We start from the raw sequence: 24,651 nt of genomic DNA on the forward strand, positions 1-24,651 counted from the left end.
ACAATAACTAATTAAACTCGATGTAAATTTGTACATAGGATAAGGCAAGTAATAATAACGTTTCGCAACTTTCAACTTTGTCAAAATAACGAAGAAGGTACAGTAGTGTAAATACTGAAAACATTAGAAATACAGATTATTTAGTTACATTAAGAAACCTTAATATACCCTTCTGTGTGATTTTATGTTGATCTCAATAAAATAAAATATACGTTCTCTTAGTATTGGATGAATTGATCTTAATTTTTTTGCTTACCACACCCTTCCCAGAAAAGAGACCTTTTTACAGGTTTCGCAAGGTTGTGCTAAGTTCTCGGGTCTATATATGTTAGTATGTCTATACGCATATATATAGACATAAGAAACATTCTAGTTTGGCAGTTATAAAAAAACCATATCTTCTTACTGTAGTAACTAAAAGAGTTTATTAATTTAAGTATACTTGAAAACGCAAACTATGTGTTAAGTCAAGTATGAATCCTATAAGACATGGCAAGCTGATCTATTCTCGCCACAATCATGGGGGACTCTTCCCCTCAGTTCCGTACAAAGGGCCGTAAAGCATGATTTATGTATGCGTTAAAACAGGCGTTCTCATTGCAGGCCCGCTACTCACTTGACGGATGTTACATTTATAATGTTTCATATTATTATATTTATTGTACACTCTAAAAATCTGAAATGTCGTTACTCACTTTACGATAGTATATTATTTATTAAATAATAAATGCCTTTTTATTAGTATTTTTAATTGTAATGCATTAATTTATATTACCACTTAAATCATACACATTAAAATATCGTATGTGAAGTCAAATGTACCCTAAGTTCGAAGTAGTTTGAGACGAGAAGAACTGAAAAGAAACTCTGCTCTGACTGTATTTAAATTACATTTTATATTATAAAAATAATGTGTATTAAATCTCAATTAAACTAAATCAGTTTTGAATGTTAATTCGCTCAAATTTTTCAATATATTTATTTGTAATTTATAGGAAAGTTTATTGTTATTTTATTATTCGTCACAAAAGAAATAGTTAAGACGTAATATAATTAAAATATATATAATTTAATACCAATAATGTTATTTATTGTGTGTATTAATAATTATAATTAATAATAATAATAATAATATGTGCTAATATTGTACAAATATTAATAATAAAACACTTTTTAATTCAATACTACGAAGGAATCGTACGGCAAACAAGGTGTTGGATAACCTGGATATAATTAGGAACCGTCACCATAAATGCATGAATCCACGGACAATGTTATTTATTATATAATGATGATTATACATCCCATGGGATGACTTAAGTGTCGATTTCACTACCATATCTCACCTGAAACACATCACAATCATCGGTAATATAGTCACGTGGGGGGATAGGGATTGTTAGTGAAAGAAAGAAAAATGTTTTATTCAGTGCAATGTAAAAAATACAATATAAACAACAATTGAGAAAAAAAAGATCAAATAAAATGTACACGCTAGTGATATGGACTAATAACCCCATTGCTAGCAATGTCAGATTGACCTCCACGCTGTTCCCCCTAGAAACTATCGTGATAAAATTTACTATGACCTGACTTCAAGTTCATTTTATCATCCTCCACGGATGACCCATCAGCGTAAACCGTTAGCGCAGGTCGGTGCATCATTACATTATCATTTATAAAAAAATAGTCGCGTGCAGCCCGGGAATACAAAGTGTTGATTGCTACTGTCTCAGACGTAAACTGGGCGACGTGCGGTCACCACTTTTCAATATAAATCTTTGGAATGTTGCATTCAATTTACTGCAATACTTGGAAGTCTGTTTTCTAGTGTTAATGATTTTTAATTATTACGTCTGTTCGATCTCATTATGTTTTAAAAATAATTATATGTCACATGCTCTTTAATAAAATTTGTACTGTAATATGTACATCATCATCATCTGCTTCTTTTCTTATCCCATTTATTTGTGGTCGTCGTAATATGTTTTTCCCTTCAGTTCATCTCTATTCGCTATTTCGGTATTCTCATCTCGGTATTTACTCCCTTTCTTACCACATCGTCTTTCACACAGCCATCCATCTCTTTTTCAGCCTTTCTCTGCTTTTATAACCATCCACATTTTTTACTAACAATCCCCCCCCCCCTCCCTCTCTCACATAGAGTATTTGTATGTGTATGTATTTTGTATTATATATTTCTGAATCTGTAGAGCGACCTCTACCATAGGTGGGCATCAGGGGAAGAAGATGTATGAAAATTAAGTTACCATTTTGAGGTCGACCAGATACGGTGCGAGTTTGCTACCAATGAGTCAACTATTCCCCATCACTCACAATCCTCCTTTCTAACAAACTTAACCGGTTCGGAATTTGTATATATTCAGAAGTAGATATTGAATATGAAAATTCCGAACCGGCTAGGTTTTCACCGGTCATTGTACTTGAAAAACCGTAATAATCGAACTTAGATCTAATTTCTTATCGTAATGAGGTTAACACAATGGTAATTCATTGAACGTGCTAACGAACTCATTACCATAAATTTGCCGAAATTATTCTATTTTACAGTTCATATTGCCATTATACAGCCAGAATTGTAGTTAGATCGCTAATTATGTACTTTAATTGTATGATATTAAGGTCGGAATACGTATAGCAACCCGGAACAGCTTTCCTTAAGGAGCATAGACAAAATCAAGAGTTTGAATAAGTTTATTTTTTCTAATGTTATGTAGATATTCTAATTATAAAATATGTTCAAAATAGGAAACGTGTGCCTTAGCCGGAGCCAGAAGAGAGAAAAAAACATTCCTTAGTAAATATTGATCAGATTTTTTTACAATAAATTTGTTTTTATTGGAAATTTAAGTTGAAAAATTTTACAGAAATTAATAAAAATATACAAATTTTAAATACTATACTAGAAACCTTGTTATATTATTTATCTAATAATGAAAAAATGTTTGATACCTGCAGTATATATGTGAATTTTTTCGTTGCAGTAATTGTAATACTCCGTAATCTTGACACAATAGTCCTCTAGAATTACAACATTGACAACGCATAAGCGTCACATGATGACTTGTCCGTGGTACTGTTCATGTAGATATTCAAGGGTTACCGTTTACCGTCACATGGACAGCTCGTTTGCCATTCCACTTAAATTAAGAAAATTAAGAAAATTATATTCAATGAAAAGAAAACTCTCTAACAAATATAAACGGTGAAATTTAACAATAACAACTGACTTAGAAATTATTGTATATCGTATTGATCTAGTAGACCGCTCGCATAAACTGCTCATGCGTGCCAACTTTCACTTTTTAGCGGCAAATGAAAATTTACAAGTTTATCTACACTGTACATGCAATCTGTCCCATCGGGACACGTAAGGGACGGATTTATAACCGGATATATCGACCGGAACCGATAAATTACGGTCTGTGTTAACTAGCTATTTATATTAGCAAGCGAAATAATACAGTTTATTCTTAGACCTATCACTTTAAAATTAATGTTTATAAATCACAATCAGGAAGCGATTATAATGAAATTTCCATGAAATTTCCATTTCCAAAAAAAAAAAATGTATGACGTGTCACTCGAATCTGTAGTGCAATTATTGAATGAAGGAGACGAAAACATCCACTCATTCTTAACAAACTGGTATATTTAGAATATTAATTAGTAAGAAAATGTGCAAAATCTTTTCGTAGTATAAAACAAAGTCGCCGCCGATGTCTGTTCGCTTATATCTTTTAAATTACGCAACGAATTTTAATGCAGTTTTCAGCAATAGATAGAGCGATCCAAGAGGAAGGCTTTTATGTAAGATACATTTTTATTATAGTATAGAACAAGCAGAGAAATTTAAAGATTTCTAATGCAACCGTGTGAAGCCTGGACGGTACTTATAAATATTAGCTTTAGCTTAACCCTATAATGTGTAATATGAGCAAATTGAAAAATTACATACGTACATCCATATTGCAAAATAGCTCGTTTCCTAACTCTAACTACTAGAAAATTCTCACGAATATTAAGTCAAAGCTTATACACATATTATTTACAATTACCGTAGAATTATTACCATTTGTACTGACCACCATTGAAACTGATGTATTATATGTATTTAATTCTAAATTAATATTATAAACAAGGCAAATCTTATAATTTAAACTTGTGCCTAAATATTTAAATTGCATTATTATAATAAATTTAATTAATATTATAATGATAGCAAATTTGATTTTGTATTAATCTATATATAACAATAACCACACACTTCGGGGCCAGGAGTTCGAAGTGTGTGGTGCATTGTCTCTACCGTGGCAGAAATAAAATAAAAATAAATATATCCAATTTTTTTATATAGATTCCCTATTTCTTTTCGTCACGGTGTCACGCGTGAACAGCTGGACAGATTTCCCTAATTATTTTTTTATAGTGGTTTTTATTATCCGTAGAAGGTTCTTAGTTTTTTTGTCATAAGAAATGAAGAAAAAACTAAGAAAATTGCACCGTTTTTTATATATATATCAGCGCGAAATAAATATTCATAGTCAAGGCAGAACTATGTTGACTGGTCAACTAGTAATTACTAAAAAATATTGGCTCAATAAATTGATAGCCAATTAAAAAAATTACATATTGAGAACAACATAACTGCTACTATTATATATGAAAAAGTTCGTTCTTCTGTGTTTTTTAAGGTTACTAAATTCATAATAAAGTCTAAAATTAGAGAAACTCGTTAGAGTTCTACCATTAGAACTGCCTGTCATCTTCACATATTTGATGCAACGGTAAAACACACTCAATATTCTGATGACGTCCTTTATTTCGCTTCGTAATTGTACACTTTTTTATTAGGTTGACTGTACCTATTCAACAAGTACACTCCTATCTGATAATACGTGACTATACCACTTAAACCTGTCAGCTGTGTTAATCTAATCAACATGCATCAAGTTGTCGTTGCATTTTAATCTCTATTCGTATCTGCATACGGTGTCTTTATACATTAATAAATGGTAACCGTCCTCAATCCCTAAATATAGCAGAGCAGTGGTTCCCAATCTATTTTATATTGTTTCTGTATTAAAAGATCTCTCTAAAACTAGATACTGAAATATAAAATTTATATCTAAAACATCGATATAATTTATTATATTCCTCGCACGTTACAAACATTTGTATTCATGAGTATGATTGTTTGTATCAAACTCGGTGTTTTCTATGTATATTAAGTACATACTTACTTAATATACATAGAAAATAACCAGACGAGAGATACAAAACAAAATCTATCTATGTATTTATATCATAACAAAAAGCTCTAGTGAAGTAAAACTCTCTAATCAAAAGGGTCTAGGAGACGATGTGTGAGTAGTCCAAATTTAAAAAAAACTTACCGAGTCTGACTCACTACAAAGTCATCTATGTCACTTTGTCCTATTTCTACCCCCAAACTTGCTTTTTTAGCTTTGTTTCGGTTAAAGGGTCAGGATATTGCAGCGAAATTACAGGCTACTGAAACGTTACACCTTAGTCTTCCAGAATAGTAACCAATGTAGGAAAATACTGTCATCACATCATATGATGACGTGATGACAGTGGTACTGTCTATATACATAGACGTCAACGGTTACCACTTACCACCTCGTGGACAATCAAATTGTTTGCCATGCCTGTTACATAAAAAGAATATGGATTTTTTTATTTATATTACTCATTAACATACATTTGTAATAATAATAAAATATAAATATGAATTATGTCTGGTCACGGCCCTGACGACGGCAATCTGCCATAAAATAAATATCGTCTACAGTTTGAGAATCACTGTACACTGTAGGAAACATTTAAATTTTGAAGTACTTCCGATACTTTATTAAGCAAGTATATTTAGCACTTAATTTTTATTACGATAGTAGCAAAAGTATCTAAGTAGTGGAGATATTAAAATCATTTGTTTAATTAACAAACAAACAAGTCTAAAAATGTGTGTGTATTTGAAATTAAAGCACATTTTAACATATATTTAGTTAGGTATATCTTGGATACATTATTTAGGGTCGTATATTTTTTATTTCATACTAGTCCGCTAGTACCGGCCACGCGTTGCTGTGGCTAACAGTTTCTTTATATATACAATATTAAGACAATAAAATAATATTGCGACTTTAAATTGAGATGTAAGCTATCCTATATTTCAAGTTGGATCAAATTGCACACAATGTGCAAACCAAATTTGCAATCGGTTCAGTAGTTTAGGATTCCATCGAGGACAAACAACGTGACACGTAATTTTTATATGTTGATGATATAGAAATAAAAAATATAGGACCCCTAAATCATGTATCGTCAATCATTTATTCGTACTAATAGGCACTATAATATAAAAGTATGTTTGTTGTTCTGTCCGTTTGTTTAGTATTCATGACTAAATAGATCTTAATGAAATTTGACATCACGAAATCGGACACTAGACACGGCTATCTTTTACCTCAAAGAATAAGAACTTGTGGGTATTAAATATATATCACGACTAATAAATAAACGTGTAGTGTCTGTTTGTAATATCAAATCATAAGCTTTTTACTAAATGTATATATGAAGATATCTACGGTACTTGCATAAACAAAATATCTGTCTATTGTCTTGTTAATCTCTAAAATGGCTGGACCGAATTTGACGGGATTTACACTCGCTATTTGCTAGTTAAAATCGTGTTAAAATCGGTAATGTTATAAGGAGTAACTTAGGCAGTAATTTTTTTAAATTAAAAAGAAAGTTAATATCCACTCGGACGAAGACTTGGGTGACAGCTAGTATAGAATATAATAATTGGTATTTCCTTTGCGTTTCAAGCGGCTCTCTCCCAGGGTTTGTTCTTTCTTTCGTTAGTATATTTGTTCCTTAAGAGTCAACGTACTTATATGCATATTATTTACAGTATTTAGTGAAAAGTATTATAATTAATACACGAGCGTTAGTACAAATCTGCATTGCTAATAATTTTTGGGTTAAGTGTCAAGAGACACAATGGATTACTTAACAGTTGTAATAAATTGCAATATTGTGTATTTATATCTTGAAAGTAGTACTTATATGGGTAAAACAATAACTAAATAACCCTGGACAATTAACACAGCGCCATCTAGTTCCACGGTAAGAAGAGCTTGTGTTATGGATACTAGACAACTGATATAAATAAGTACTTAGATATTTTTCTGTATATATGTATATAATATACACAGAAAACAGTGCGTAAAATCCCAGACACCCCTTCATGGCCCCTTTGGCAGGTGGAAAGACATTAGAAGAGTTTTCCACAACATAAAAAAATAGAAAGAACTTGGCCTTTCCATATATACTTCCGAGAGTTTAGAGGGCTCTTATACTAGCCCCCATTTTTGACTGGTGAAGTTGTAAAGGTCAGCTGAGGTCAACAGCATTACAAGATCGGGAAAAAAAATACCAAATTTGTTAGTTAATTATTTATGTCTACTCAATGAATTATATTTAATGAAATTCATTGTAATTTAATAGCATTCTGGTCACTGTACATTCTAAACTTCAATTTTAATTATTATGTATTATAATGATGTACAATTTAATAGCATGCTGGTAATATTCTAAACTTCAAGTTTTAATTATTATAATAGTGACGTACAGTGAGGAGAAGAATGATAAGACTGAGAGCAGAATTTCTTCTCAGTTCTTCTGTGCTCTATTTTCCTAACTCATATTAGATTTAACGTATCATTAGTGTCTGTAACAAACCTACATGGTTAAAGATATATTTATTTGTTTTTATATATTTTTGATTTAACTCGCGTCGTCCAAGAACATGGAAGTGTTAATAGTAAAATAAAATTTTAAAAACATGCCTACTGAACACTTATAATAAATGCTTTGTTTATATAATTATAGACATTAGTCATTTCATAATAAAGCAGACAATAATAAATATTGAATGACAACTGATAGACATAGTGAAATAGTAATTGACAGCCTTGGTGGTCTAGCGGTTTAGCACACCACCTTACTTCTGATGGTGCCGGATTCGATTCTCGCACGATCCAAACATTGTTATTAATGAATATGATTGACGTGGAGATTTCTATGTATTTACAAAACAAAAACCTTCTTTAAGTATTACTATTAGTTGTTTAGTAGTTTGGGACTGTGTAGATTGAGTTCTAATTTTTAATAATAATTATTACGTACGTTTTCTATGTATATCCTATATAATATGTAATATACATACCTACAGAATTTAATCCATTACAATTCATAAGCGCCATTGACCAAACCTTTACATTCTATTCATTTCATTCCTAACTTTTGCCCGCGGGTACGTTGCTGTAATATACTTTTTTAATATGTTACAACAACATTACAACTACATTTTATCATCTTTTTTATGATTATTAAATAAGCACGTTTTTTAAGAGTAATAAGAAATCTTTAGACCTGAAGACATTAATTTACTTATATTATTTTATAAATTTTGGTTGAAAGTTAAATATGATTTACGTATTACATAAATAGTTTAAAAGAGACCGCAGTTACATAATCGATATACGATGACACAGTCGGTCAACCACATAAACAAACAGACATTATGTCACAGCTCGGGTGACTAACCCACTTGGTGAGATTTATTTGTCTTACAGTACCGCCTACTTTCTTTGCATGATCTGATCGAGCGTAAAACTTCAACAAAAGACGGTTATTGGCATAGGACGTCTTGGCGAGATTTGTCTTACAGCCAACCGCTCGCTAATTTTTTTCCATGATCTGATCGAGCATAAAACGTCAACAAAATACGGTTATTGGGTAAGGATAGGCATTGGAAGTAATTTTTTTCCGACTACTCTAATGCTGTTGGCCGCAGCTGGCCTTTACGGCTTCACCGGACTATAGGGGACGATTGCAGATGGCACTCCAAACGCGCGGAAGGACTTATGGAGCGGCTGAAGACCAACTCCCGCCTGACGGATACGACTTTAGTCTGAGGGCACCGCTAGGGGTTCGAACCTCGGCTCAGGCCGTCGTAATTTCGATCCCCGTTTGAATTGGACGGGGGATCGATCGGAGGGGCGACCGGGGGCACCGGTTCATTGGAAGCGCAGTTAAAGCGGTATAATAAACAATGACGGGGATAATGGGATTAAGAACCCCATTGCTAGCAATGGACTCTGTCAGGTTGACCCCCGGCGGTTCCCGGTTTAAACCACCGTGGCAAATTCTGGTGAATTTGCCACAAGGGCTAACTAACTTGATCTCATGCTCATCTTATCGTCCTCCACTGGTGCCCCGCCAGCATTAACCGTTAGCGCAGTCGGATGCATCAGTCCTTTATCATCCATAAAAAAATATATAACCAATATTGATTATTATATCTATTTCATTTATTACAGCGCTGTTATACAAGTACTTCAGAGTGAGATAAAACTTATCAAGTGTAGTTATTCTGGCTTTCTAAATGCTATGATCTAATCTTTATTGTGATATTTACGGCTTTTAAATGAGTGCCAATGGTTAGGAAGAACATATACGCGTGTGTAATAGAATGGTAACGAAATAAGAACAACTCAGTTTTGTTAAATACTGTTTTAAACTTGACGCGGTCATTATTTATACGCATATTTAGTAAAAATTACAGGAACTTGCCACGTTTTATTTTTACTTAGTTATTTCGGCAGTGTTTAAACCACCATGATCGTAAGTAAACTGAAGAGCGGGTAGATGGTAAATAATATATTTTATCGGCAAATATATGCGTCAACCTTCACATGTCTTCGTTTGTTCATCATCATCATTATCATCTCAGCCCGGGTGTTTTACTTATTTATTTTTAAACTGTTGTGTTTCGTACTAATTATTAATAAGTTATACGTGTTTTAATATGAATATATTTATTGTAAATAAACGTATTTACCTCGATTGGGTTTTCGATTTTTCGTCGGGCAATTTAATGATGGTAGCTGAACAAACTGCCAGCAGCACTCAATATTCGCTGTTACTTCAGTCAGTGACCACGGCTAGTGCAACCCAGTCGAAACGTCAAAAGTGGAAAATACGTTTGTTTACCATAACGTTGTTTGTGTTAAAACCCGTTTAACAATATTTATAATCTGTTTAGCTATTTTCCCTGACATTGCGTGAATGTCACATTGACTTTACACTCCTGATTATGTTTCCAACTGTTTTGTTTTTGCAACAAAAAGGTGTTTCATATATTGAAACTATTCTGTAAGAGATCGGTTTAAGCGATAAGGCCCCTTTTGTACTTACCACTACTACGTAGTACTTTTATATTTAGTTTACTTTTGTAATTTATTGTTTAGTTTAAAGTACCTATTTTATAATTTGCATTAAATTGGGATTGTCTGTTTGTAATTTGAAACTAGCGGCTTTACAGCTTTGCTTACATCAAAAAGTTAAATTAATATTTTTTGTCTTACTGTTTTTTTTGTCTTTAAAACGGTTGAACCGATTTTGACGAGAATTTAACTTTTACTTTTATTTTAAAAAATCTACGATGTCGACCGCGCGTTTTTATCATTTTTTTTAATACAATAAAATAAACGCTATTATAATAAATAAAAATCCTACGCAGACGAACTCGCGGTTAACAGCTAGCTTCTAATATAATCGGTACTGTCATGGGGACCAAGGGCATCCCATAGAAAAAATAAACGGATTATGCAAGGAAGGAACACAATACAAGTACGTCACTCACATGTAACACGCGTGATGAATCGCCAAGGTCACGACCACAAAGGAAATCCAAAGCGGATTGCCATAAAAGTCACCCATTATACTAAACCATGATATCTTCAAGTTGCTTTGAATTAGTCATCGATGTAATCTATGAAGCATATCATATTACGAGTATGTAATATTTTTTTTATGTAACTGGAATACGAAGCTGGCCATTTAATTGAAATTGGTAATCGTTGCCTATGTACTTTATAACAGCATTTCTGAAATCACAACAATAGTAATAATCTCAGGACAATTTACACAGCGCCATGTAGTACAAGTTAAACTACCTAAAGCTTGTGTTCTGTATACTAGACAATTGATAAATACATAGATAGTTATATTTTTTCGTAAATACATATATATTATATATAGAAAAGAACCAGACCGCTATAAACAATCATAATCATGAATTCATGAAACCGCTAAAACACCGAGACCGTCAAGTCACATGCGCTTCTATTCCTAAGTTTATTATACCTATGTACCTTATACTTATTATGTAGCTGTCAAATTATCCCTCCCCTCCCCTACCCGTCCAACGGGACCGAAATTACGTTGGCCTGAGCCGAGGTTCGAACCCCTAGCGGTGCCCTCAGACTAAAGTCGCATCCGTCAGGTGGGAGTTGGCCTTCAGCCGCTCCATAAGTCCTTTTGCGGATTTGGCATCTGCATTCGCCCCCTATCGACCTGTGAATCTGTAAAAGCCAGCTGCTTATTTTACAGGCTACTCTAATGCTGTTGGCTGCCTTAGAGTAGCCCAAAAAAACGCTGTCAAATTTATTAAAAGAACTCTTCTTCTAGTAAGAACTAAAATTTTTATTGCACCTAAATTGAATTACACTAATTTATTAATGTTGAGGGCAACTTAAAAACAAATTAAATCGTCCTTCGTTTTCTCCTAATGAGTTTTGCGGATATCTTTACAAAGAAATACAATATGTTGTCAGTTTGTACAGTTGTAGGGGCTTTTAGGAAAGTAGACAGCCCTACGCATTCTATCTATATTATGTACTACTAACGTTGCTACAGACACATATACATACTTATAGTATTTTTGGAATTTAAAAATATTATTAGGAATGATCGTCACTCGATCTATATTTTCCCACTAAAAATAGATGTTTAATAGTAAAATATCAATATTTCGACATCGATATTAAGAATTCGATAACATAAAATAAAAATAAATTGTAGTGGCTAAATAAAAACAATAACAGGCGTAGTGGAAACATATGTAGGTATACCTCAGTAGGTACATGATGATCGATGACGACATCTATGTTTTTCTAATATCGATCACCTCCAGAATAAATATCTGAAATTCATAATTTCTTCAGTAAAGTCTGTTGACTTGGTAAGTAAGTAAAATTGGTTGATTTAATAATGTCTATATATCCCACACCTAGTACAAAACTGAGTTAATAAAAAATTGCAAAATTTGGATTATCCACTCAAAATTTTTAGCTTTAAAGTCTAATTTAAAACATATGAAATATTTGCTTTAATCCAATATTGTCGTAAGTCTGCGATGTATTGGTTTCAATTAGCAGATATCAATACATCAATACATTATATTTTAATAGCTATATATTGGCGATATCGGTTGTAACCTATGAAACAGATCGTTACTATGTGTATCACTGATATCGACTAGTATATAAACAGTAATATATTTATATTAGACATCTGTGGTATGTCTCACTGATTGTTTAAGTTACAAGTCTCGTTATCTATTTACACAGAACACACACCACTATCTGTTCTATGTTTAAGTGTGCCTCATTCACAGATATCAACTCGATGTGTAGGTACCGGTTGATACCTAGATATCGGATATTCGACAATAGTCAAAATTTTTTTACTTAATTTGAATAGCAAATTCTTATATTTGCTATATGTAGACTTAGGTGGTATGGACATATTATATTTTGCATAAACCCGAAAACCACGTTGTGAAAAGAGCATTTCTATGGCTTCAATAAAAAGAGGATGATGACAAACCACTAAAAGCTAATGACTAATATCCATAGGGACATGAAAATATGGACGACAAATGACGATGCTTATCACCGAAATGCATGGTGCCTCAAAATTGAGAAAGCCGACCCCGCGTAACGAGAAGGCGAGGATGAAGAATTATTAGGCAATTATATTGAAATCAAAGTATTACGACGCCCGTAGTAAACAAGCGTTGCCAGGCTTGATGACTAAAGTGTTATGGGTCCGTATTCTAGTTATCCCATGGAACACAGCTGGCAAACTAAGCTTTTAGTAGCATATATAGGTGTATGACTATTCTAGAATATTCTTTGGTGCCCTTATCAACAATTTTAAGATATATTTGCCGACATATTTGTTATCGGAAGTTCGAACTCTTAGTCAATATTCAAATGCAAACTAGCACAACCATACTTTTAAAGTAAACATCCCATGCGAGAAGAAACACTATTTTCACATAGTTTAAAGTTAAATATCCACTGCCAAATAAGAATTAAAATAACTAGAGATAATATGACCTGGGATATATTATATCATTTTCTACTTTCACGTTCTAACTCTTTAAGTTCTCTGTGATTTGTTGTAGGGCTAGATTAGGCCCCTGTCAGTCCCTACTAAATTGTAGGAACTTAATAGAGCGTATTAGACCTGTTTACTATAAATGTGATTTTTTATTTATTTAATTACATGGATTATTTATTATCTAATATTTTATTACATGCTAAATATGTATTTTGTGTACAACTTCTAAATTTTATACCGTATTGGTGTTTAGTTCTTTACTTAAAGTGTGTATAAGTGTCTAACTCGATATCCTCGCATAGCATTGGTTAGTGGAACACCAGCTTAATGGAAATTTAATATCGTATTGATGTTTAGTTCTCTACTTACAGTGTTTATACATGTCTTATTCGATATCCTCGCATAGCTTTGGATTGGTGGAACACCAGCCTAATGCCGGTCACTTACGATTTTAGAAAGCCACGCGTGGGAGTATTGTTACCGAGATTTGTAGGATCATCTGTTCATTCACTGTTACGTGTTGCGTCACGGACGGTGATGCAGTTCTTTTGTTTTAAATTTCCGCTACTCTGTGTAAATTTAGACAATAAACCAGCGAAAGTCTCTGTAACATTGTTGATATTAATATTTAATAGAAATGTTAATTTAGAACAATTCACACTGCGCTGTCTAGGATCAAACTTAGAAGAACTTGTACTTTGGATACTAAATAACTCATAGAAATGCTTAAATATATTTTAAGGATGATAATAATAATAATAACCTTGGACAATTTACACAGCGCCATCCAGTCCTAAGTTAAGTAAGGGTGGTTTTATAGGTACTAGATAATTGTGTATATACATAGATATGTTTTCTGTAAATACTAACATAATATAGGTAGATAAAAACACCTAAACTGATACAAACAATCCTACTTATGAATATTAGTGTTTTTGCAGTGCGAAGAATCGAACCCGCGAATATCGGAAGTAAGGCGGTGTATCAAACAGCTTGACCACCGAGGATGTCAGACGAGGGATTTAATTATATTTATTTTATATAAAATATACTTAACCAATGGCCCGGATTTGCCCGTGTGCTCATATCTTTGTGAGTTTTGTACACACTACGACTGTTACCTAAACAGTGGAAGAATTTTTAAAATAGATTAAGTATAATTTTTGAGTTCATCCATTACAGACATACAACCAAATAAATCCTCATAAGAGCCCCGTCGACGTACTAGCATACGCGGGATCACCGATCGATCATCGTCCATTAAAAAAATAATGAATAAACAAATAAACAGTTCCGTTTCCACAATGTTAATTTTGTAGGTTATTACTGCTGAACGTTGTTTGAATTTCAATTAAAAAGTTCATTATTAGTCAGAAGTTTTAGTATTTAACACTCCGCCATTTTGTTTTTCTCTTCACATTTTCAAATTTCAAATTATAATAATTTATTAATAACTTTACACATTTAAACAAACATTAATAATAATAAATACAGGCTTACGATTTCAATTTTTGGTATGTACTTACATGAGTCTCAAATTACATAAAATCACTTCTGTCCATATTAGGTCTTTCCAATGATTAATGTTACATTAATCTTATATAATTATTTACTAATCCGCCATTTTGTTAATATTTTCAAATTTGGAAATTGAAAAGAAAAGAGATCAATGACGATCCGCGCAAAAAGGACACCGGTGTAGTTAACAAATTTTACCGACTAATGTCATGTATAAAATAATAATCTATTATAAAAAACATAGACAATAAAAAAGATAAATAAAACAGTTTTGAACAGCCATGTTAACCTTAGTAACATTTTTAGGTTCGCCTCCGCCATTTTGTAAAATATTAAAATTTCGAAATGGTAATCTTAGTCAAATAACATTCTTTCTTGTCGTCAAACATTGCATGCTGTCATATCTCGTGCGCTAAATTATTTAGTGTGAAATCCGTAAAATACTGAATGATATGATTGGTATAAAACATATATACAGCACATAGAAGTACATATATTATGCAAATGTGTATTATAATGGCTTCATAAAAACCACTCTCATCGTATGTAACTGCAATATACCCATCACGTTTCTTATTAATGTAATCAGAAGCAATTATAGTTCTAATGTACAGTCAGCGGGAAAAAAAGGGATTATTACAATTTGATTCATCACTAGAAACTTCTAGACTTTGTACGTCTTCCTCACAGATTTGTGCTCCTAAGTATTTTGTTTCTCAAGCTGTTTAGATTTATTTATTTTTATATTTTATTTAATTCGGATATGTATCCATATTATGATAGTAAACAACTTATAAACTATGCTAGTAAATTACAATATACTATATATACATTCAATTCAAGTATTTATGTCTATATCCACGTCCAGAAGCACTGGGTCCGCAGCAGTGCAATGATTTAAAGGGCAGTGAAATTCCGTCATGTGAATCGTCAGCTTGTTTACATAAAAAAAACTTGTTAAGGACCCGGGTGTGGTCCTAGCACACGTACTCAAAAGCATAAGAGTATTATTTATTAAGTTTATGAAGTTTATTATAATTATAGACATTTCTACTGTATATCAGCAAAGTACCTAATACATACAGAAATTGTTAAATAATTTAATAAATGATGATATGGGAATATAGATACAATATATTAAATTGTAAAATTTAAAATGATGAACCTCGATTCAGTTTAAATAATACATTATAAAGAAACTTCTGCTAGCTGCAATGGACTACAATGAGAATACAGATATCGATAAATACCAAGCTGATTGTACGTAAATAGTTCAATGTCTTTGATGGAAAAGAAACGCATCGAATGGGAAAGTTGATTCTCATGATCGCGTCCATATTCCATTATACCTGTTTTTCTGCTCTCAACTATGTACGAAAATGGCACTGTCGCTTTTTATGGTGTTCAATAACATATACTTAGTTGTGTGAAAATTATATTTACTTTCATGCCATGTAGACCTTATGTAAAGCAATCTGCGTGCTAAAAAACTAGCTATGTAGGCTATAAATATGGCAGTGAAATTACAAGATACAAAGACATGACTTCCCATTCGGAGGTCGGAAATAGCAACTCATGAAGAATATGGGATGAGCATGATGTCGGGTATTTAACCCATAGTAGCGAATTTACCAGGAATGCTAGGTTGTTGCCAGGGAAATTACAAGATACGGAGACATGGCATCTTAGCCCTCATAAATGGCAAGACACAAAGATTAAATAATGAGTATGAAGTCAGCCCAGTTAACCAATCTTAGGAAATTCAGAACACTATATAAGGTTGTATCAAGGAGCCACGTGACCTGACATTTCCTCTCTGACACAGAGATTTGTTGTTGTGATTGTTTGTAATCTATACTAACACTGTATCTGTACACATTAATAGCAATGGGGTCGCCCATTGCTATCAATATGTTACTTAACAATGACAGAAAACTATCCTATGTGGGATTGCAGTCGTGAAATTATATTCTACATGAAAAATTATCTTTGTTTTGTAGAATAAAGTGTTTGAAAACAGTTACCCATAGGATTCCGTACAATCTTTTATCACTTTCTTTCGGCGTTGTCAAGAAAACATACTAGTTCTAAAGAACGCTGAAACCGAGGGGAGCGTTATGCCTTCTATTTTCGGCATCGCATTTTCAGTTTCAGTCAGTGTCCCGCGCGAGGCGCGTCGGTCGCCATCGGCTTTGAACGCGAATTCCAAATATAAAATTTGAAAATCGAATTTTAAATATGACCATTGACACGACGGCTTCGTCTGTTTCTGGAATTAACATTAAAGTAAGTTCTGGAAAGTAAATCTAAAGCCAAATGCGTGAAGATTGATTTTGTTGTAAAACGTTTTAGGATACGGTTTACTGCGGTAACCGCAGATGACGATAATTTTGGATTAGACCAAGTTAGGACAAAGCATTCTTAATATAAAGGCGCTTTAATAGATTGTAATAGAAAATAAAAACGATATATGTATTCTGTAATAAGAATATATGTATATTCAATAGGAATAAAATATTTTTTCTATGAATCTATGTAACGATTTGTTTGCAAAGAATTATTTTCTTGGTTTTGTCCGTACATGAAAGCCGGCATCAATTTTATTAAAATACATTTTGTGTGGAACTGTGTTCACAAATTTTTCTTTTTACAATAATTACAAGATGTTACATAGTTTCAACGATCGGTTGAATTTTCAGGAGGGCAGTGCAACATCTAATAAAACATATGATAATTGCTCTCTTATTGCACTTTGTAAAATTTTAAAGTTTATCATTTTCCATAAGTCTATCCTTAACTAAATTTATTCTGCAATTACTGTACAGAACTCTTGAGCTGCGTTCAATTAATTTTGATCAGAAATTTCCTTACAACAATTTTGTCTATTTTTTCAATTGTCATTGTCTAATTTATTCCACTATGTTAAACTTATAATGTATGCTGATAACTGTAGAATTAATAGAAATTAACGGAAAACTGAACATTAGAATGATATATGACTTTCTATTTTAATTTGCCAGTGTTCCAAATGTCAGATCATCATCATCTTCATCATTTGTGGTCGGTGTAATATGTTACATTCATTTATTTGTTCTCTTCCATTCATCCCTGTTCGCAGACATCCTGTTATTTCTCCTTTCACACTGTTCATCCCTCTCATTATCGGCCTACCTCTGCCCTTACTACCCACATTTATATATAATACTTTCATTAAAATATGCTTTTCATTCCTACACATTGCATGCTTATACCATTACAGACGATTTCTCAACTTCTCCAACACTAGTTTTACTTTCATACTTCATCTGATGTATTCATTCTTTATCTTGCTCATTCTTATCTATCTCAACATTCGCTTTTCAGTTGTATGCCTTACATCTCTCGCCTTAACTACCATATCATCAAACTCATCTCATCATCAATCTTTATAGATGAGATATGATAGTGAAATTACAGGGTACATACCATGTTACCACATGACATCTTAGTTCTCCGTTGTGACAGTACCTATTGTAGGTTAGATTCCTGTTGTACTTACTTAAAAAAAAATAAAGCAGCAAGTCAGACAAATTACAAACTCGGGATAACCCTAATACGTTTAGGTGTGTCTGTCAGGCCTAAATTAATTGGTTGACGAGGGCGTGCCTTAATTTGTCAAATCTATTAATTAATGGTGCCTAGCCACATTATATTTTCAGACGTTTACTTGAAATGGCGAATAAATAAATTATGTATATAGCAAGCGATTAAACGACGTCTAAATAACAGTTTTCCGATGGGTTCAAGTATTGTGGAGAAATGTATTTTTTTAATAATAAATCCAACAAATAGCTAGCAAATAAGCTCGCTATGTATATAATGGTTGACAATAAATGTTTTTCTCTCTTTCTTTCTAATAATGCAGTTTTTAGCAAATGACAGGAATTTTTAAATTCATCAAGTATTTACTTTATTAATCATATATTCCGCATTGCACCTATATTACAGGAATCAAAATTAACAAAGTAATAGGGGACAGAACTCAAAAGTTTCTAGAAGACTGCCTATATACGTCTTATCGCTTACGCAATCTCTTACACACATCTTTGGGTAGACCGAAGACAAAAGGTGGTAGGTGGCGCTAGAATAGAATAGGAAAAAGTCCATAATAACAACAAAGGCAATTTTTAAATTTAATTAAACTTTTACAAACGAAGTATTTACAAGTATTAGTTTAGGTAACGAGTTTCGATGAAAATTATTTTCTGAACTGGATACCAAATACGTTAGAGGAAGTATGAAAGTGGCGCCGGTGTCGGAGAGGTTGAGGAGTAATCGTTTGTTGTGGTTTGGGCATGTAATCCGTAAGAATGATGATAACATTTTAAGGGACGTGTTACATATGAATGTGGTATAAGGGGGTAGAAAGGCCGAAATAGAGATGGATGTATTGTGTGAAAGATGATAAGGTAAGAAAGGGAGTAAATAACGAGATGACTGCGAACAGGGATGAATGGAAGAGAAAAATGTATTCGGCGTAATATGTTTTCCTCTTCCATTAACCCTTAATCATCCAAATAAATGGGATAAGGAAGAAGCAGATGTTGATGATGATGACTAAATATAACCTTTGATTTTAATTATGGAATTGCTTATGTAATTGGATGTCTTGTATTATAAACTTTTTAATTTATTGAAAAATAAACAAAAATTTTTCTTGTTGCAGAGTTCCCAAAATCGGCTGCTAATCAAGAATGGCCGTGTTGTCAACGATGATGGAATGGAAGACGCCGACGTGTACATCGAGGATGGCGTCATCAAGTAAGTACCTTTCATTCATATTCTCTTACCCAAGTATTTTCTCGTTCTTCTTGGGTCTACATTCGCTCAACACAAACCGCTTGTAATTATAATTATATTCGGGAACCTTCTAGAACATTGTTTGTTTTTAAAAGACTAAAAAAAACTTCACCAAGTCAATCCATCCGTCGATCAAAGGCAGTGGCGTCTAGACGACTAGGATCGAACCTGCAATATTTATATCTACTGTGGCCGTTACACGTCATATTAAATTATAATGCATGAGTATTGCAAAAAAACATGGCAAAGAGGCAACAGGGCAGAAATAATTACTACTGCGTCTTGTCGAAGCATGATAATGTATGTAGATATTTATGATAACCACAATACAGAAAATTAACTACTACTTATACTTGTATAAATGTAATGAATACTTGATTTAATGTTACTCGACGCCGTCGAGGTCTATTGGTTTACTAATCTGATTTAGATTTTAAAAATCGTTGTAAATTTTTAATTTGGCAGACATCAAAGTCATTTTGTATCAATTTATATCTACTCCCCTGACGGAAACACTTATAATCAAGTTATGAGGTAGGTGCAAACAAAAATAATGAAATTCATATTTTTTTTATTTTAAATTACATAGGACAGGTAGGTAGTAATAGTTGAAAACAAGAAAGACGCCTAATTCATCTATTGGAAACAAAATAATCGGAGTACAAAAAAATGAAAATTTATACGATTTTGCATCTAAAATCCGACTAAACAGCACAACGGAGTGAGCGAATAAAATAATTTCACAGAACTAAACATTAAGTTTAATATCTTATTGAGTGTTAGCAGTTTCATTTCTCTTTTCACATAGTTGGAAAGTTGGGGAAAACGTGAAATCGCCAACAAAAGCTGTATTGCACTGGAACATTTTGTTATCTTTGCTTTACGTCGATAAATGGCGAGAGTTTTATCAGGTTTGCTTTATCTAATGTCTGTTGCAGATCATATAAATTGAAAATGGTAACAATATTATTAAAGATTTCCTCCTGGGTTTATTTAGTTATTCAGTCGATATCAGATAATCAAGACCTTTTTTGTATTGTTAACTTGGGGCTTAACAATATTTTTTTGGTAAATAAAGGTATTTACCTCTCGTAAGGTTCGTCAGTTCGTGGCGACGCGACGGCGTTATACATGTGAAATTATGCGTGTTAGACCCGGTTAATAATATAAACGTATATATATTTTAGTTATTGTTAAATATATATACATATACATATATGTAATATCGAGTCTATAGTCTGCTGATTATCAAGAGTTCTAAATAAGCTTAGCCAGTAATTAGGGAGTTAATTAAAACTTATATTAAACAACTGATAGAAATACTTAAACCCTTTTTTTTGTAAATATATAACAAAGTACATACAAAATACCCAGACAAATACAATCGTACTTATTATTACAACTGTTTGGATCGTGCGAGAATTGAATCTACAACCCACAGTGCGGCCTTGTATTAATCCGCTAGAGTACCGAGACTATAACAGTATAAAAAATAACAATACTGCACATTATTTATATATCTCATTTAAATTCAGTAGAAAAGCAATAAATACGTCTAGAGTTAACGAGGAAACCGAGTTCAGGTCTTCAAGGTTTATTGAAGAAGTTTATTAGTTGATGCCATTCAGTCGACAGCTTTCATAAGATTGTATTATAAGAGGGAAGGTAAATATTTTATATATAGCACGACAGTAAATATCTTATTTTAGCGTTCTGTATTAAACAAGTTAAAAAAAATTATACCTTTCTGTCTGTGCCATAGAACTGAACATACTTCTGTACATACGAGTAGGTACACTTGAAACATTTTTTTAATGAAATGAAATAACCATTATTTACTTGCAGAAAGCAGTTATATAACACAAGCTCTGCTTAGCTTGGGACTAGATGGCGCTGTATAAATACAATATATACAACGCCATCTAGTCCCAAGCTAAGCAGAGCTTGTGTTATGGGTATTAGACAACTGATATAAATGCTTATATATTTTTTTATAAATGCATACATCTTATAAATATTATGAAGGCGAAAGTTTGTGAGTATGGGTGGATATTTATTACTGTTTCATTTCAAACTAATGAACAGATTTTAAAGAAAATTTACAGGAATATAGCTTATATATCAGAATAACATATAAGCTATAAATTTCACACGGGTAAAACTCGGGCATAGCTAGTAACATATATATGAAACACCCGAACCAATACAAACAATCATACTCATGAATACAAATGTATGCACCGTGCGAGGAATTCAACCTGCGACCATTGGAAACAATGCGCTATGTGCTAAATGTGTAGTAAAGTATGTGCTAAACCACTATACCACCCAGGTCGTTGTCATACATATACAGACGTAGATACTTCACGTTACCATTTGAAATTTATTCAATTCCATCGTGACGTCATTCTGTAGAATTCACCCCATGTCTGCTGGATACCAGACATGGGGTGAACACTTGCTATGAAGTAATCATGGGGAAAATAGCAATGACTCATACGGTTTAACCAACCACCAAAATACTATCCATACTAATATAATAAATACGTAAGTGTAACTGTATATCTATTTGTTAGTTTGTCACAATTATAAGTCTGAACACATTTATTGAAACTTGAACTTAATATGTTGTATAAGGATGCACATATAGTTTTATATGACTGGGGAGAGATCAATATACCATTATTCAAGAAATAATAATATCTTAGGACAGCTCACACAACACAATCTAGTCCCAAGCTAAGTAGAGCTTGTGTCATGGGTATTAGACAACTGATGAACCTGCCTTGGGACATTGCTAGCAATGGTTATTAGTCCACATTACTAATAAACCCTACATTCTGTGGTAGTTTCGTATTCATTTACGATCGACGATGTTAGTCGTCATATCTAAAGCGCATTGCTAAAGAGTGAAACATACTTCCAGCTTTTGTGTTCCTGAAGAAATAGAGCCTCGACTCTTCAAGTCTGTAGTGAATAGACTTCTTCTAGGTAAACGCGGTACATCCTAGGTCTCAATATCATTTCCCACCAGATGAGGTAAGACTAACCGCAAACCCATTCATAATAATAATAATAAAAAATAGCAATTGACTGCCTTGGTAGTCTAGCGGTTTAGCAGACGGTCCTTCCGATGGTCGCGGGATCGATTCTTCGCACGGCACAAACATTTGTATTTCATGTGTATGATTGTTTGTATTGGTCTGGGTGTTCTCTGTGTGTACAGGTATTATGTATGTCTTTACTATAACACAAAAAATATATATATATTATGTATTTACAAAATATATATATCGAAGTATTTATTATCCCGTACCCATAACACAAGCTCTGCTTACCGTGGTACTAGATGGCGCTGTGTTATTTGTCCAGGGTTATTTATTTATTTAATTTTTAACTCTTTACTTTCTTACCAGTAGTTGTTCTCAAAAGTGGATTTAAATAACCTAATATTAGCTGTTAGCGGTTTCTAATTATAAAACATCGCCCACATGTTCGGTTAACTGAACTAACGAACCGGGTCATAACAATGTTTCCACTTAACTATAAAATTTTATTGCGTCAACTGTTGACCAAACATCTACACATTATAGTCAATAGCCCACTGTAGACCCTTGTTGGAGATAGATCACAAGATGCGCTTTGAAGCACTTCCATGGGTGACATGATTTGCAAGTCTTTAACTTGAATATATGAATTGTATTGATTTATTACACGACGACCTCGATGGTCTAGCGGTTTAGCAAACTGCCTTACTTCCGATGGTCGCGGGTTCGATTCCTCGCACGGCACAAACATTTGTATTCGTGAGTATGATTGTTTGTATCAGTCTGGGTGTTTTCAATGCATATATGTATTAAGGAAAAAAATATAACTATGTGTTTGTTGTTATCTAGTATCCAGAACACAAGTTTTATCTGGCTTAACTTGGGTCTAGATGACGCTGTGTTATTGTACTGAGATTATTAATATTATTATAATACAACAGTTTAATTCCACATTCATCTCAGTTTAATTTACGTTATGAATAAAGTGATTTTCTGACTATTGGTTACAAAAAGTCTGGTCAAAATCAGTGCGCGCTGGGGCATACACATACATATATACCGCGATATACGCACAAGGTTTGTCTTATTTAAAAAAAGGTTAAATATCTAGTAAACGAAATTTAGCCAGATATTTAATTGAATGAAAAATTTAATATAAATTATATGAAGATTTTTCACATTTTCCTTGGTTGGCTTCAGATATAATTATGGTGATTCCAACCCTATGCATATACTCTATAATTAAAAAATCGATTGTTCAACTATAAACATACAACACAAATAGGCTGATATTTGGAACATGTATCTATTTCATAACATAATCATCCGCTATTAACAGATTTACATCATGCGTGCGAAACCGCGGACAACCGCTAGTTATAAATAAAACTAATAAAGTCTATATCAAGTATAAGCACATATAATGATTAGTTGTTTCTTTCTTCTGGAACTGGTTCGCTGTAATCATTACGACTGATTTAATCTTATTTAGTTAATGATGGTATTCAGTGGTTATATCGCTGATTAAATGCCAAAGGGCCACTACGCAAAAAACCTGACATTATTTTCTTTTTCAAAATTGTATCTAAATCGTTATATGGAAAAAAAATACCCATGATTCTAGAGATAACACATAGATATAGGTAACACTTATAGAAAATTTTGATAAGCTCTTCTGTAAAATTTACCATTTGCGTCATGTGGTGCTTTGGCATTTAATCAGCGATATGTAGAAGCAAATATAATTTAATATCGTTTTGATCACAGTTGCACGTTACATATGACTGTCACTTAGCAACAAGAATACTTATTTTAAATGTGATGCATTACACTTTTTATTCTTAAATCAATGTGCTTAATACTTAACTAGTTTATTGTGTATTTAATATTTTGACTCTAATGAATTAGTGCTGGTTGGTAGTTTGTAATCACACATTTTAAC

General features: G+C 32.7%; 1 protein-coding gene across 2 annotated transcripts in view; it reads left to right on the forward strand.

Moving 5' to 3' along the window:
• Nucleotides 1-24,651, forward strand: part of LOC131851318 (dihydropyrimidinase) — a 51,211-nt gene that overhangs the window by 2,970 nt on the left and 23,590 nt on the right. Inside the window, exons 1-2 of one of the 2 annotated variants that reach the window (XM_059201808.1) lie at nt 16,993-17,109; nt 19,529-19,623. In XM_059201808.1, the coding sequence (XP_059057791.1) occupies nt 17,062-17,109; nt 19,529-19,623 (143 nt within the window). In that variant the 5' untranslated portion in view covers nt 16,993-17,061. Of the gene's footprint in view, nt 1-16,992; nt 17,110-19,528; nt 19,624-24,651 lie in introns of those variants that run through there. The other variant, XM_059201814.1, reaches the window with a different exon arrangement.

This window comes from Achroia grisella, unplaced genomic scaffold (genome assembly GCF_030625045.1).
Source record: "Achroia grisella isolate CSIRO2021 unplaced genomic scaffold, CSIRO_AGI_Agris_v1 utg1174, whole genome shotgun sequence".
NCBI classification, from domain to species: Eukaryota; Metazoa; Arthropoda; class Insecta; order Lepidoptera; family Pyralidae; genus Achroia; species Achroia grisella.